Consider the following 14,919-nt stretch of genomic DNA (forward strand, 5'->3'; position numbering starts at 1 on the left):
GCAAAATAAAAACACTTACATGTTCGGAAAACCAATGTGAAAATAATTATATGTGCGTTTCAACCCAAGTTGAAGGATATCGGGTCTGCATCAATGCTTCATGTTGTTTAATAAATGGTTAAGCTTCATCATAGTTGTTTAATATGAACCAGTGAGCCACTTCCAAGTCGGTTTCTTTGAAGGGCTCAGACGAAGGTCCTTCACCAAATGGGTGTGCAAGTTGCGCAAAGATAGATAACTTTTCAATCCGCTCACCCCCATCCAAATTGCACGAGCGCTTATTGTAGGAAATTTCAACATTCTAGAGGTACCTTGCACAAAATGTAAAAGATTCTTGTACACTGATAGGCTCCGTTCTGAATCCTTCGAGTCGTGCCATGTTACAGACAAACCGCTTGTAACCACCCAGTAGTTTGACAAATTATTAAATATAATAAAAAATTTTAATTTCAATCGCTTGATAAAAGAATATTAACAAATCAACATACTGACAAGATTACCTCTCAATTGGATACATCCAACGATTATGCACCAGCCCAACAAACTTTGCCTTATACAAACATATGTATCATTACATGAACCATAGTTGTGAAAAATGCTCGTGGATATATTTTATCTAGCCGACATAGGATGTACATAATATCTTCTTCCAAAACATCTACGTCGGATTTTCACAACGTTTTACAACATAGTTGCATGAAGAACCAAGACAAATATTTAATCGTCTCAACAACCTCGAAGTTCAAGTGCGGCCGAATCCCAATCAAAGGTAGCCGTTGAAGTAATACATGACAACTATGACTCTTCAAGCCAGACAATGTCCCAAGTGTCCATATTAACATGTCGTGCTGTATTGCTAACATACCCATCTAGAAATTTCACACCTTACAGCCACTTCAAGAAGTCATTCTTGCCATCCAACTTGAAAGTAAAATTGGCATTCTTTTTCTTGTATTTACCACTGATGAATGTAGGCCACAGGTTGGACCTTATCTCCATTGCTTGCACGCCAATATGAATCTTCATGGTGTCTTTTGATTTTCCTGCAAGAAGTAGAGTCATTCTCACCACATTGTCGCATACATTCTTCTCAATATGCATGGGATTAGCAATGTGTCTAATTTTCAATATCGACCAATATTCCAAATCAAAGAATATATTATTTTTTTTGTCCAATTCAGCTATTTCACTAGTCTCGAGCCTTCCTCAAATTGGAGTGTATTCAACTTGGCTAACATCTCATTTCCAATAATTCTCTTGGTCTAGGTTGATACTATGTTGTCCCATCAAATGTTTCAGGCTTGTCACATCGCTCGTGATACCAAGGGACCAATTTTCGGTGGCCAAATTAGCATACATTTCCTACATGCCAAAATGACAATGTATCTTTGCCTCATGTGGGGCATGCCATTTACCCTTTGGTGCTCTAGCCTAATAGCATACCAGCTAAGAAATCATTAATTGTCTGCATAATTGTGTCTCTTAGAGTGAACATTTCCCCTGTAGACCTGTTATATGTTCGTACACGATTTGGCCATAAATTTATCAACTCATTAATCAAACATCGCAAATAAACATCAATGGAATCACCTAGTGATTTGGGCACTGGTAATAAAAGACTTATGACTGTAAATTCTTTCTTCATGCACCTCTAGGGGCAAGTTACAAGGAAGAATGACCATTGTCCAAGTTCTATGCTCATTGGAAAATTTCCCAAACAGATTGAAGCCGTTAGAAGCAAGTCTTAGTTTGACATTTCTTGGTATGCGGCAAAATCGGGGTAGATTTTATCAAATTCTTTCTATGCTTCGCCGTCAGCTGAATGCCACAACACATCATCATCAACCCGTTCCTCCTTATGCCACTTCATATCACATGTAGTATGGGTCGACATGTACAATCTCTGCAATCTAGGTGCAAAGGGAAAATAACTCAACATCTTATTTGGAATCTTGCTCTTTTGATATATCGGCTCATTGCACTTGGGATATTTATCTAACTTCTCGAACTCACGGTAAAACAATACACAATTATTTGTGCATGCATGGCTATTGTCATATCCCAACCCAAGATCTTTCTTCAACCCATAATGATTTGCAGGAAATGCATTTGGTTTTGGAAGCATACATTTAAAAATCCACATCATCATATCACAGTTCCAATTGGTCATATTACATTGTACTTTCATGTGCATCAAGTCTACAATGGCTATTAAGACCAAAAAATCTTCACAACCAAGGTACAATTTTCGCTCCTCTTCCTTCAATAATTTATCATACTTCTCGGGGTTTGTGGACAGCTCTTCGTCCATATTAAGTGAAGCATTAAGGAAAGCATCATTCTATATGTCCATCACTTGGCCATCATCAACACACCTAGATGTAGAAGGTTCATGCCAAACTGTCCCACTGCCGAAAGACGTTAACGTTGTAATGTTTGATTCTCCATGATAAGTCCAATTAGAGTAAGTGTGTACCATCTCATTCAAATACAAGTGATATTGGTCTTTGTCTTGTGTCATCCAAACACAATTATTACATTTCTCACAAGGACACCTAATATGATTCTGAGTGCTAACTTGGTGCCTTGCAAATTGAATAAAATTTTCGATCCCATCCAAATACTAGTAACAACTTCTATCTTGCAGTTGATCTACACCTTGTCCATTGTGCTTGTAATAAGAGAATTTATCCATCATAATGATTTAAAATACGCTTTATCGCCCCTCTATGCCTTCGGTAATGATCCTATTCCATTTGAAAGTGCACTTTCTATGTTGTGGTTTGCGAATATTTTATATCGTAAAAAATTCGCAGCATTTCCTCAAGTGCATGACATAAATATTATAGACAAATATCTAGTATGCACTTGAAGAATATTAGGTGGATACAACCAAATTATCCACAAACAAAACTTAGCCAAGTTCATAAAAAATCTCGAAACACTCCGAAGTGGACAATTCAAGATTCATTTAGATCAAGAAGACGCATACTGGGTCTACACGTACATCCAACAGAATCTCAAATGGGTCTAAGGTTTGTTTCGAATTTATTATACAAATCTAATAAACATAAGTAACTTCGTCTAAATGGTTATAAAATTTCAACAAATTTCACACCACGAATTCCTACACTAATGCTGCACTTATAATTAAGATAAATACATACCTTTATTTTAATTAACTCTTAATTCTAATCACAAACCCACGTAAATCAAAATTAATTAATCACACATTCGAAACAGTGACCAAATTCGCCCTACGGACTGGTAATTTCGTCGGGTAAATGTTTGTTCGCCAATGAATTTGTCTCAGTCGGGCAAGGTTTCGTAGGACAACCCCAATTTTTTGGTAGTAATATCAATTCAAGTGATGTAATTTGTTCACTCCAAAGAATATAAATAAACAAGGATCGATCAGCGTAAATCATATCCAAATTAAAAGTTGCATAGCAAAAAAAAAAAACCAATATATATGCATTTGGCATAGGTCTCTTCCTAAGTTTTTGATGTTACTTAGGTACATTAAAGCCATGAATTATTAAACAAAAGATCAATAACAATCAAATTTTCTCAACGAATAGTTCCATATAAAGTGAAATTCATATATAATAGAGTAACTCATAGACGATGACAACATCTAGCTAGCTATTTATAGAATATAGCCAGCATTGTCACATGATAACCCAACTGAAACAAGGGATCATCTGATTAAGGTCGCGGTGCACTTGCTAACTTTTATTTTTATTTTTAAATAGGAAGCTGTAGATCTCTAATTTTTGGTGTGAGAGGTACTGATCGTCAGAGGCTGAAACCCATGCACAAGACTTGCTTGCCAAACTTTGTCGCTGTTAGACATGGTGTAACCACACTCATGCTCCTTCCAACCTTCCAAGGCATGCACTATGCCCGCAACTCGCCATGCACTCATCACCCTTCTTGGCAACCAGTTCTGTCGTCACAAAAAAAAAAATTACGTGTTTAGCGTTTAGGGTTTCAGAAAAATTGACGAATAAATGAAAAAATGCTTTACCTCGCAAGAGTGAACATTCTCAAGAGATGCGGGAGTCTTCATTGCTGGAGTGTAGTGATAGAAGCAGTCCTTGCGCAATTTTTTGGGTGGGAATTGTGAGAAGGGAACAAATAGTGTTCCTTTTGGTGCACGCATCTGTTCTTTTTCGGTCAATCCATCACCCACCAACCATATCTGCAAATTAAATCAATTAGCTTTTATCATCCAACATATATGAACAGATAGAAAAAAAAATAAAAATACGAAAATATGGGCGAGGAAGGAGAATTTTGAAGCAAATAATTGATATATACCTTTTGTGCATAGCTTTTTGCAACAATTAGGTTACTTTCAGTGCCATTTAATGATTTGGTGAGTTTCAAATGTTCAGCCTGGTGTAATGTAGCTATCTGAAATATTAAGAAAATTCAGGTTATAAGATAAGAAGAAACATCATCTTAATTACAAGCGACTCAAACCAACACATTACATGATCACGTGACATGGTATGACAGTTCTACCCTAGTTTATCTCCCCAATGATCTATATAGATTATGTATGTATACCTGGATACCCTTCTGGCTCAAAGCATGGGCAATGGCATAAGCAACCTTTGTGAGATTGCCTCTAAGAACGACTTGAGTTGTCCCTTTTGGAATGCTGTTTAGGATTACAGCCACAACTAAACTACTTCCATCCACCACCTTGATTTTGAGATGTGGATGCCTTTGAACATAGAGACCGCCATACCTATTCAACTCTTCACCCTGCATGTACATATATACAAATTAAATAAGTAAACGACTGTTTGAATACATAAAATTTGACAACAAATACTGTGTGCTGTAATAAATATGGTCCTAAATTAAGGTCAAATTTGAGATAAAATGGTTACGTGGTAGAATCTCGAGGTGAGCCCCTGTATACGACAGACTATCACTTTACACACATGGTATACCATATGGCTGGACCAACAGTGAATTAAATTTTAGAGTACCCTACTGGTACTACATACACAAATACTTTTGCCATGGACCATGCATTAACCGATATTATATATACACAGATATAAATACATAGACAAACATTTATAATACATATTATCTACCACAACTCCATTATTTATTGGGGAGATTTAGTGAGGACTCTGGTAAAATTAATTAACTTCTGATTCAACGAGCGATTAAATTGTAAAAGTTAATTACATGATTTAAGTCACTTAGTATAACGGTCCAGCAGTATTTCTCTTCACTTGTAAGTGAGAGGTCTTAGGTTTGATTATTGTCAAAGAAGAATTTGAACAAAATTATTGCTAGTTCATTATGAGAGTAAGTCTACCCCCTCTCCTTTAGTGTAGATAATATCGTTTATTCAAAAAAAAAAAATTACTGTTCAAAAAAAAAAACCTGATTTAAAAGACCTAGGCTCAAAACTTTGACACCTTTTTCCTCTGCATCAAGTATGGCTTCCTCAATCAAGCCATTGATAGCTTCACTTTGCCATTTCATAAAGTACTGAGATTTACAAATTAACAAATTAAATCAGATCTCATTAAAAAAATTAAAAACAATAATATAAATATAAATAAATAAACAAGAAGAAGAAGAAGAAGAAGAAGACCCAGATTTAATAGAGAAACTAAGAATTGGGCCTCACTTGCAAAGTGTACTTTGGAATAGCCCAAGTCTGTAATCTGAACTCGTGAAAGCGGTGCCTTTCAACGACAAAAGTACGGCCATAGATCCAAGTTATCATCATGGACCACAATGTGAGAGGCCACATCAACCACAAGTACCACGTCCTTGTGTGGGGCCTAGAGGCCAAGGAAACAAATCCTAGCGGTAGATAATATATGGACTCGGGCGTTGTTAGATGGGTTAGATGGAGGACATCTGGCAATTCCTCCCCTCGCTTGAGTGAAGTATCATAGAGGGAATCGTTTGATTTGTCCATGGTGCCATACATGTAGTCGTAGATTGGCATGAAGAGAGAGTAATTGGTCCTAAATTGTGTGTGGTGCAAAGAATGGTACCTGCATTTATATGGACGTTAAATTTGAATTAAACTCAAAAAGATATGTATGGAGTTGCTATTAATATTCAGAAACATTTAAAGTATTAAATGTTGACAAAGTTAGTTAGTCAGACTATAAAACTACACTTTTTTGGCACTTCACATAAAGGTATAAAAAATTCAATAGTTAGTATAAAAGTGACATTTCGAATGTTAATAACGATTGCATGAAGGTATAATAATAAATGATAAAAACTAACAACAACAGTATATATCACAGGTACAATATGATGGTGATGCAACCCCCAACAATGAAATATAAAATGATATAGATATAGAATGATGGTGGTTGGCTCACGTGGACAGCCAATCGCACCAAAAACAGCCCTCTTACAGTGACAGAGGATTTCCTGTAAAGACATTTATTGCCCGCCCACCCATTTATTGGGCATATGCCTAAAATTCTTTTAAAAGTAAGGCTTAAATGGATAAATAGTCATTGTAATTATAGGGTAATTGGAAGATAATTTACGTGATAAAATAAATTAGAATTTAAATTCTCATGGTATAATCCGTTAGCAAATTAATTTTTTGTTAATTATCCGTTTAATACAGGGATAAAAATGTATTTTGACGTATTCTTCTTCCTTGTATCTACTGTTTATCTCTCACCAGGAAAATAATGAAGACGGTTAGAATTCGTCGCGTGTATCTTTATATAGCACAAACACCATAGCATTCTGTAAATTTTGAGAAGTGTTTCAAAACAAATCTGAAAATGAATGAATACCTTGTTAACCAAATCCATCACAATCGTATCAAACCAAAAACCAAACCAATCCGACATAGCGAAATCCAATCAATAAATTTTAAAAGTACTCTGAAACCCATCAGCCAATATACAGCATGTAGAAGCAAAGCAGCTCATGCGGCTGTATCGTTGGCCGTACAGAGGCTGTGCTCTTCGAGATGGGACTCTATGCCCCCTCCCTCTCTTGTCAGTGTTCCGTCTAGGGAATCGGGATGGCTTTTTTGGGAGAAATTTTTCAATGTGATCGGAACACGAGATGATACATTACATGTCATTACATAATTTATGAGATATATGTGTTAAAAAGTTTATAACTTGAAAACTACAAATTCCCACCACTTATATAAAAATACGTAGTGTACCACCCGTATTCCGGTCGCAAGCCTCCTGTATAATTCCTGAGTTGGGTTGGGAATAACCCCTCCATCTTGGTTGTAGGTAGATTTTTTTTTTGTAGCCTTTTTGGTTAGATATTTATTCATACTTACGGGAGCATGTCTGTTCTTGCTAAGAGTTGTGCTTATCTTCTCATTTTCTATGGAGGAGTTTTTTTTTTTAGTATTTTTCTTCTCTGTGCTGCTTTGTTACTGGAATTCCCATTGACCAAAAAAAAAAATTTTAAAAAACCCAATTAGTACGAGGACCATTTATCCAATTAGACCTAAAGAGCATACAAAATATTTTATAATATTAGTACCGAAATTGACGTTAAACTATGGAATGACAGATAATCTTAGAGAGTCCTCTTAGCATCACTATTTGGAGAAATATTTTATATGTTATTATATAAGCAGAGAAAATAATTTTTTTTTGGTGCCTCTCTATCTATGTCTTTTCACTTATTTGATGACATGTAGAGCATCGGGTTAAAATATCGAGCACTTTGAAAAGAAATTCATTAAATTATTTGGGTATACATTTTTGTACTGTACTTGGATGAGATCAGAGAGTTGGAGTATGTTTCATAATTATTTCATACATGTTTGGTGTGAATTATATGTTCTCAGTACTAAAGTACAACAATATATTAACTAAAATGTCTGATGAGGACTATAATATCATATTATGAGTCAAATTTTCTGCACTTAAAACTCTTTGTAGCATATTTTTGACCTATGTATTTGAGTGATACGTGTCATTTAACTTAATTTATTTAGTATTTTATTTTTTATTAAGGAGATAAGTTAAAATGTTAACATTATTAAATATGGTTTAAATGGATGGTTAGGTGATGACAAATAAGATAGGTCACAGAGATGCCACGAAAAATTTTGGGTGAAGAAGATTTGATCTCATCATATTGTGACACGCATGTTTCTAACATATCAGAGTCAGGTTCATTTGAGTGCAACAAACTAAACATCTCTCACTAACAAAGAAGATAAATACTATTAGATCGTAATGTTAATTGTGGCACAAATTATACTATTCAATTTATTTTCGATAAGATTAATTTTTATGGTATACTTAGTTGTGGATACCTTGCAACAATATCTTTCCTAAATAATTGAAATTGAAAACAAATAGCATCTATAAGAAATTTGCTAGAAAATCAATGGTACCAGAATAATTTTGAATAAAATGTGTAAATTTGTATGTACTAATTATGTATATGACATATGCATACTTCCCAAGACTTGCATAGAGTAATTCTTCCCTATAACCGATTGTATTTGTATGAAGACAACGAGGGAGAGCAAAGCGAGACTTACGATGGAGTGTACATGAAATACTTGAGAGGGGGGAAAATGGTGAAGAGCCAATTTGGAATGAGCTCAAAATTGCAATGTCCCATGTTGTTCATGAAGTCAATATAAGTTAAATAACCAGCATAGACTGCGACAGAAGTTGTTCCGGTGAATAGAGTTGTCAACATTGGTATAGCAAAGAGTATGAAATATGCGATGTGCTCCGCAAATGGGTGAATCACAGCTGCACAATACATCAAACAAATATAAGTAATAATAAAAAATTTAGAAAATTGTTATAAGCAGTCTATAAAAGTCTGTCTTGCACTCTTTGCTCCTTTATTTTTCTTTGTCAACTAAAATAGAGTGCATGATAACTGATTTTGAAACGTCAATAACAGCTTCTATAGTATAATATTTTGTGAACAAAGAACATTTTCACCGACCAAGAAAAACAAAGAACATTTTTTAGAGGGCCGGGATTACGGGACGGTACACCACATGCCATTATATTATATACGTAAAGCAAAGTTTTATTTTCAAGTGCCCCGCCACTTGTATAATCACACGCTATGTACCACCTTGTGTTCCGAGCACACTAAAAAAATCTCTTCAAGGGAAAGTGAAGTATACTACTAATTAAAAAAAAAATGGAAGGGGTACTTGAGTAATTTTCTTACAAGTGATTGGCTCAGTGACAATGGAGGAATGGTGATGAGAGTGGTAGCGAGAGTATAGGAAATGGTGGTGAAGTGCTCTGTGGAACCAGTAGTAGAGAAACTCCACCGGACCAGCATGAAGCAGAATTGTTAGAATAACTCCATCTGTCCTCCACATTGGCAGGTTTGAAGCCCCTGGCAAGTGCCTGCTCCCTAGGTAGAATAGAATTGAGTTGAACAATATTTGATCATCCCTGCCCAAACAAAAATTGAAAAAAGTAAGATATATATAACTAAAGAAATTTAAATGAACTGATTATATATAAGACTACATTCGAGGTTGTAATCAGGCAGCTCATCTTTCAGCTTGGAATGGCTTTATTCTTTATACGTACCAGTTTCTTTCTCTGTCGACTTGTTCGAATTCGAGGCTCTTGTCAACAATCCGGCCGTTGCCCTTGGCCGTCCGATATCGAGAAAGAGAGATCCATAACTGGTTGTGGACAAACCTCCACAGAATAAGTGGAAATATGAGGAAATAAGATAGATCTTTATCTTCCTCATCGTTAGCAAAATACGAGTATGTACCGTGAATGATCCAAGGAGCCACGACCACATGCTGCATTAAAACCCCATATATATAGATCACAAATTTTAAGTTGTTAATACATCAAAATATGTAATGTATCAACAATGCATATACAATGAAAACCTTAACGGGGGAGGTAACAAAGTTTTCTAGTGTGGACTGGAGCATAGTATGCAACGAGATTCTTGACCATTCTTAGCCATTACAATCTTGGCCTTGCAACCAGTCGCTCATCCCCTCGTTCATACTATGGGCTGGTCCATTCTAGAATTCTCAGTGTGTGGCACTGTATTTACACGAGAGATAGAGAGAGGTATGAGCTAGGGTTTGTAGAAGGGAAGACCTTAAAGCTTCCAAGAGGAGTCCATGGCCATTCAGTGAGAATTCCGGGAGTAGTAGCCATATCTTTTTTCTTCTTAGCTGATAAAGCTGGCTACTTAATTTGCACACAGACAGTTTTAGCTTTGGGTATGTATGAATATATATAGTAGTTGGTTGATGAGTACGTAACTGTTTTTGTTGTTGCAACAGTGACTTATGTGTATGGCGGTGCCTAAAATGCAGGAGTTTTAAATTCCATTCAGAAATTTTGTCGAAGATGTTCACAAAATAGGTGAAGACGTAAGCAAAGTCCAATAGCAACGTGGTTAAAAGTGGTTATGAGTTGGAAATAGGTGGCGAAAAAATTGTTATGCAATTATGGTTGTATTGTACATTAATTAACGACATGCACTTGCCTTGTATAGTGTCATACTTTCTTTTTTTACTTTTATGGTTTAGATGTCAAAATGATTGTACCTCCGTTAGTCAATTTTAGATAATTTATCAAAGGACCAATCGTTGATGATTTGATCTTGCGTGGATTTAATAGAGTTACAGTGAAGTTACCTGTATATCCTCTCACGTGCAAAGCACATGTATATTTTAATGGTCGTCTAACAGATTATCTATGATTAGTTAGCGGATGTAAGTACAGAACAACTTTGACCAAATTGACTGATAAGATAAAACACAGTGATGTAACACAATTGGTACACAGAAACTATTGTTGTTTGAAAGATATTTGGTATGTTCATTTAAAAATGCATTTTCGTTGTTAATGCATGTGTATTTCTTTAAAACATAGTATACGTACAAGTTGAGGTCCATGATCTTGGAGGACCATTTAAGCCCTCTGGGCCTCCCCTCTCTTTACTTCTCCCACCTGCTTTTCTGCTGCCCACATTGATTTGGTACATTGGAGTCTGCAGTTTGAGCTACTTCTCACGTGGTCTGATGAGAGAGATGAGGACCGTGGACAAGCGCACTCCAGCATCTTGTCCCTTTTTTGTTTCATTGGTTTTGTCTTAACAATTTCCCCGAAATGTGAATTCCCACCCAAAAAAAAAAAAAAAACCAAAAAATAAATAAATAATTATAAATAAGATAAAGCACTTAAGTACTATAAGAAAAGAAAATATATTAGGCGAGTTAAATTTCACATTATAGTTAGGTCGTCGAATTACTAGCGTAACCTACCCTTCTAGTTCAAAGTAACTAGAAAACGAGAGGGCTTAGAAATTAACAAGATTGATATCAACTATTGGTAGTGAGATACAATTAATTGTTATTTGACAAATCTAGCAAATACAAAAAAAAATAAAATAAAATAAAAAAATAAAAACCTGTTGTAGGTGGCCTCAACTTATAGGGTTGCAAATACATGAATATGGATGAGTGGATGACTACATATAATAGTCAAAACAAGACTCACAACTCCACCGGTGATAGTTAGTTAGGGTTGAGGTTGGGGTTGGGGTTGGGGTCGGGATCAGGGTCGGGGTTGGGGTCGGGTTGGAGTCAAGGTTGGAGGTTGGGGTCACTATTTTTAAAAATCCCCGCCTAGCTGCACCTAGGCCCCACTTAGGCGTTAGGCAACTGGTCAATTCCCCGATTAGTTTTTTAAGCGTATGAAAATTAAGAAATGGTGCCAAGACCTGCTTAGGCGTCTGCCTAGACTATTAAACATGATATGTTTATGTACCATTAAAACACCATAGAACTAAACTTGAGAAGTCATCTCCCTAGCAAACATCAAGGACTGCAATTGCAACAAGCTTTCCTCGAACACCCTAGACTTTGAAGGTTGGTCTTCGGCACACTCACCACCACTGTATTACTCGAGCCTATGGGGAGTTCTGTAAGTATGTGTATCAGTGGTGTATGCAGGGACCTTCCCTTAGTATTTATACTACTTCAACCCTAGCATACATTCCCATAATCATACGCTAGGATTCCTTATTGTACAAGGATATAATCTACCAAATCTCAATCCAAATAGGATAGTATAAAGAGCCCTTATTCTCCAATTATAACCAGGTTATATACCTCTACTTGGAGTCCAAGTTATAGCTTATAACTAAACCCTAATCACACTTACATTCCACATCAATCCTTATTAACTATATTGACCTATTAGCCGTTGAATTAGAGTCTAACGTCCAACATTCTCCCACTAGGTCAGTTAGTTAATTCAAGAAAGAATTTTAATGAATCTGTAAGCATGATGCTTTATTGGCCAATGGATTCAGTTAAGCTAATAAGCTTCTTGCATACTTTTGTCAAGTAAAGAACTCATTCAGAACTATATGAGACTATGAACTTACATGAGTGTTCATGAGCTCTTATAATCACTGAACAAAATCCTTACTTACATGAAATAATCAATCACAGACTTGGTACAGAAGTGAGCCACATAACCATGAGTCGAAAGCATCAACTCCATCACTTCCAGGTCCACTTAATCATTCTTATTTATGACTACTTAATGCTACCTATGAAGCTTTCAAGCTATGAGAATAGCTTACATATATTTTTCGTGAAAAATTTAGTACATATGCCAATCAATCTCTTGGCACTATTAATTGCAGCTAATAACCTTTTGCCGCTACATTGTCTCACTGTAATATATATCAGTTGCTTATGATCTTTCAACAACCTTTATTTCCAACAAAAAATAAGAATTTAGAAGTATATTGAAACAATGTATGAATTACTGAAGCAACATCTCTTTATTAAACATTCAATTCAACCAAGTGCAATGACTAGCTAAACATAAAACCAAAATTACTACTTACTATCACAATAATAACCAATATGCATAACTATGCTATATACTATCACTACTCTCATTAGTTCAACAAATCTAGGATTGCAGTCACTGCCATACTGACTGCATGCTTGTGAAAAATTGCATTTGGTAACACCTTAGAGAGTGGATCAACGAGCATTGCATGAGTGTCAATGTAATTAACCTTGGTCTCTCTAGACTTTATTATTCTTAGAATAAAAGACAGCAGCTTTATTATCACACCAAATTCGAATAGGCTTTGCAACTGAATTCATGATCTTGAGACTGCTGATGAAATTTCTCAGCCATATAGCCTGTGATGTAGCTTCATAACAAGCTACAAACTCAGCTTGCATAGTGGAAGTGGCAACAGTATCTTGTTTTACACTCTTCCATGACACTGCCCCATTTGCCAATGTGAATATACAACCTGAAGTTGACTTAAGTGAATCAAGGCAGCCTGCAAAGTCTAAGTCACAATGGCCTACTAGTTCGAGTTTTGAATCCCTCTTGTATACTAGCTAATATTCTTTTGTTCTCTGCAAGTATCTCAAAACTTTCTTGGCAGCTATCCAGTGTGCATTGCCATGATTACACTGAAACCTTCCCAATATGCTAATAGCATATGCAATATCAGGTTTAATGCATCCATGTGCATACATGAGACTTTCAACAAGAGACTCATAAGGCTTACTAGCCATTTCTTTTTTCTCAAAATCAGTCTTAGGGCACTGATCCTTACTGAGCTTGTCTCCTTTTGTCATGGGAACATCACAGCCGTTCGAGTCTTCCATGTTAAACCTTTTGAGGACCTTTTCAATGTATGCTTCCTGTGATAAACCAAGTTGTCACGCCCCTAACCCAACATATGTCCAGGATCAACGCGTGACGTCACTTAGCATCTGTATATCTAACAGATCCCACCTCCGAGATATGTGCAAGGCATAACTCAAGATCCAACTGCATAATAATTTTTCGTAAGCTTTATGGCTGTATCTAACCTCCTCGTTAGATTGCCTACGTACCCTAAATAGGGATCAAGCTATTCGTAGTTCATCATTCACTACCCATCTACATTTACCACAGTACGTTCAAGTCGAAATATATTACATTCTTCAATCAATCATTAGAACTTGACAAGTATGGAAGTACTAGATTCAGGGCTACATAACAATCCAATATGACAAACAACATTTCCACTTCCTCCAATATAAATCACTATGATTTCAACAGGAAACCTTAATCCACCATATGTAACATATCCAAGAACCAACAAGGCACAATATTATTCTCAAGCCACTTTGAGCAACGAGACTAATCATAATAATAACAATCATATCCCACATCTTTCCGCAATCATTCTACTTAATCAATCCTAAATATCAAAGATGCATGATATCTACAATTACTATGTTATTCAATCAATAAGGTCCCATATCAATTCACAAATTTTAATAAAGAATACCTACATAATTCCCCACCTGGATTCCAAGTACTAACATGATAAGTCTAATTTATACATAATGTCTACTGTGAACAATTCATATTCACTCGACTCTAAGGTCGAACTACCTTTATGGAAATGAGCAAGCATAGGGATGCCAGACCACTCAACAGAATCCAACCAAAATACCAAACGACCTCTTGTAATCTCTTCAAACCTGACATCTGTACAATCAGTGCCTACACCATGAGAATGGTGCATCGGCATCAAGAATTCAGATAAGCTGCAAAGCTCGGGTGAGTGACAATAATACAAGGATGTGATAATAATGATAAAGCCAACCATTACTCACAATTTACATCTCTTGAATATAAATCCTTCATAAGGAATCAATACCAAACCTTTGTAACTCCGAAAGTGTCACCCAGACATACAACGGTTTATCTGAAACAAATCACAGCAGTTCACAATCATAATCTCATATAGCACAATGAAAAGTAGGGTTAGAGCGACATAGTTTGGCCGAAGTCTACATCTTTGAAGCTATCTCAATCCAAATTCAATAAACCCCAAGGTGACCACGATCCCATACCATCT

At 35.9% G+C, this 14,919-nt stretch overlaps 1 protein-coding gene across 1 annotated transcript; it reads right to left on the reverse strand.

Moving 5' to 3' along the window:
* Positions 1–3,565: 3,565 nt before the first annotated feature.
* On the reverse strand, positions 3,566–10,347 carry LOC139193784 (very-long-chain aldehyde decarbonylase CER1-like). The gene is made up of 10 exons (XM_070817453.1): positions 10,113–10,347; positions 9,576–9,799; positions 9,202–9,434; positions 8,546–8,765; positions 5,666–6,041; positions 5,416–5,523; positions 4,576–4,776; positions 4,324–4,419; positions 4,031–4,204; positions 3,566–3,949 (listed from the first exon to the last, which is right to left on the reverse strand). The coding sequence occupies exons 1-10, from the start codon at positions 10,170–10,172 to the stop codon at positions 3,770–3,772; spliced, it is 1,872 nt and encodes a 623-aa protein (XP_070673554.1). The 5' UTR covers positions 10,173–10,347; the 3' UTR covers positions 3,566–3,769.
* Between the last annotated feature and the right edge of the window lie 4,572 nt (positions 10,348–14,919).

Source organism: Malus domestica, chromosome 02 (genome assembly GCF_042453785.1).
Source record: "Malus domestica chromosome 02, GDT2T_hap1".
NCBI lineage: Eukaryota > Viridiplantae > Streptophyta > Magnoliopsida > Rosales > Rosaceae > Malus > Malus domestica.

What these genes read in the sequence shown, in the direction of transcription:
- LOC139193784 (XM_070817453.1), bottom strand. Translation starts at nt 10,172, where the DNA reads ATGGCTACTACTCCCGGAATTCTCACTGAATGGCCATGGACTCCTCTT. An exon ending in GTCGACAGAGAAAGAAACTG is followed by an intron (nt 9,435 to 9,575) that starts GTACGTATAAAG and finishes TTGTTTGGGCAG; the next exon opens with GGATGATCAAATATTGTTCA. An exon ending in TGAGCCAGAAGGGTATCCAG is followed by an intron (nt 4,420 to 4,575) that starts GTATACATACAT and finishes TTAATATTTCAG; the next exon opens with ATAGCTACATTACACCAGGC.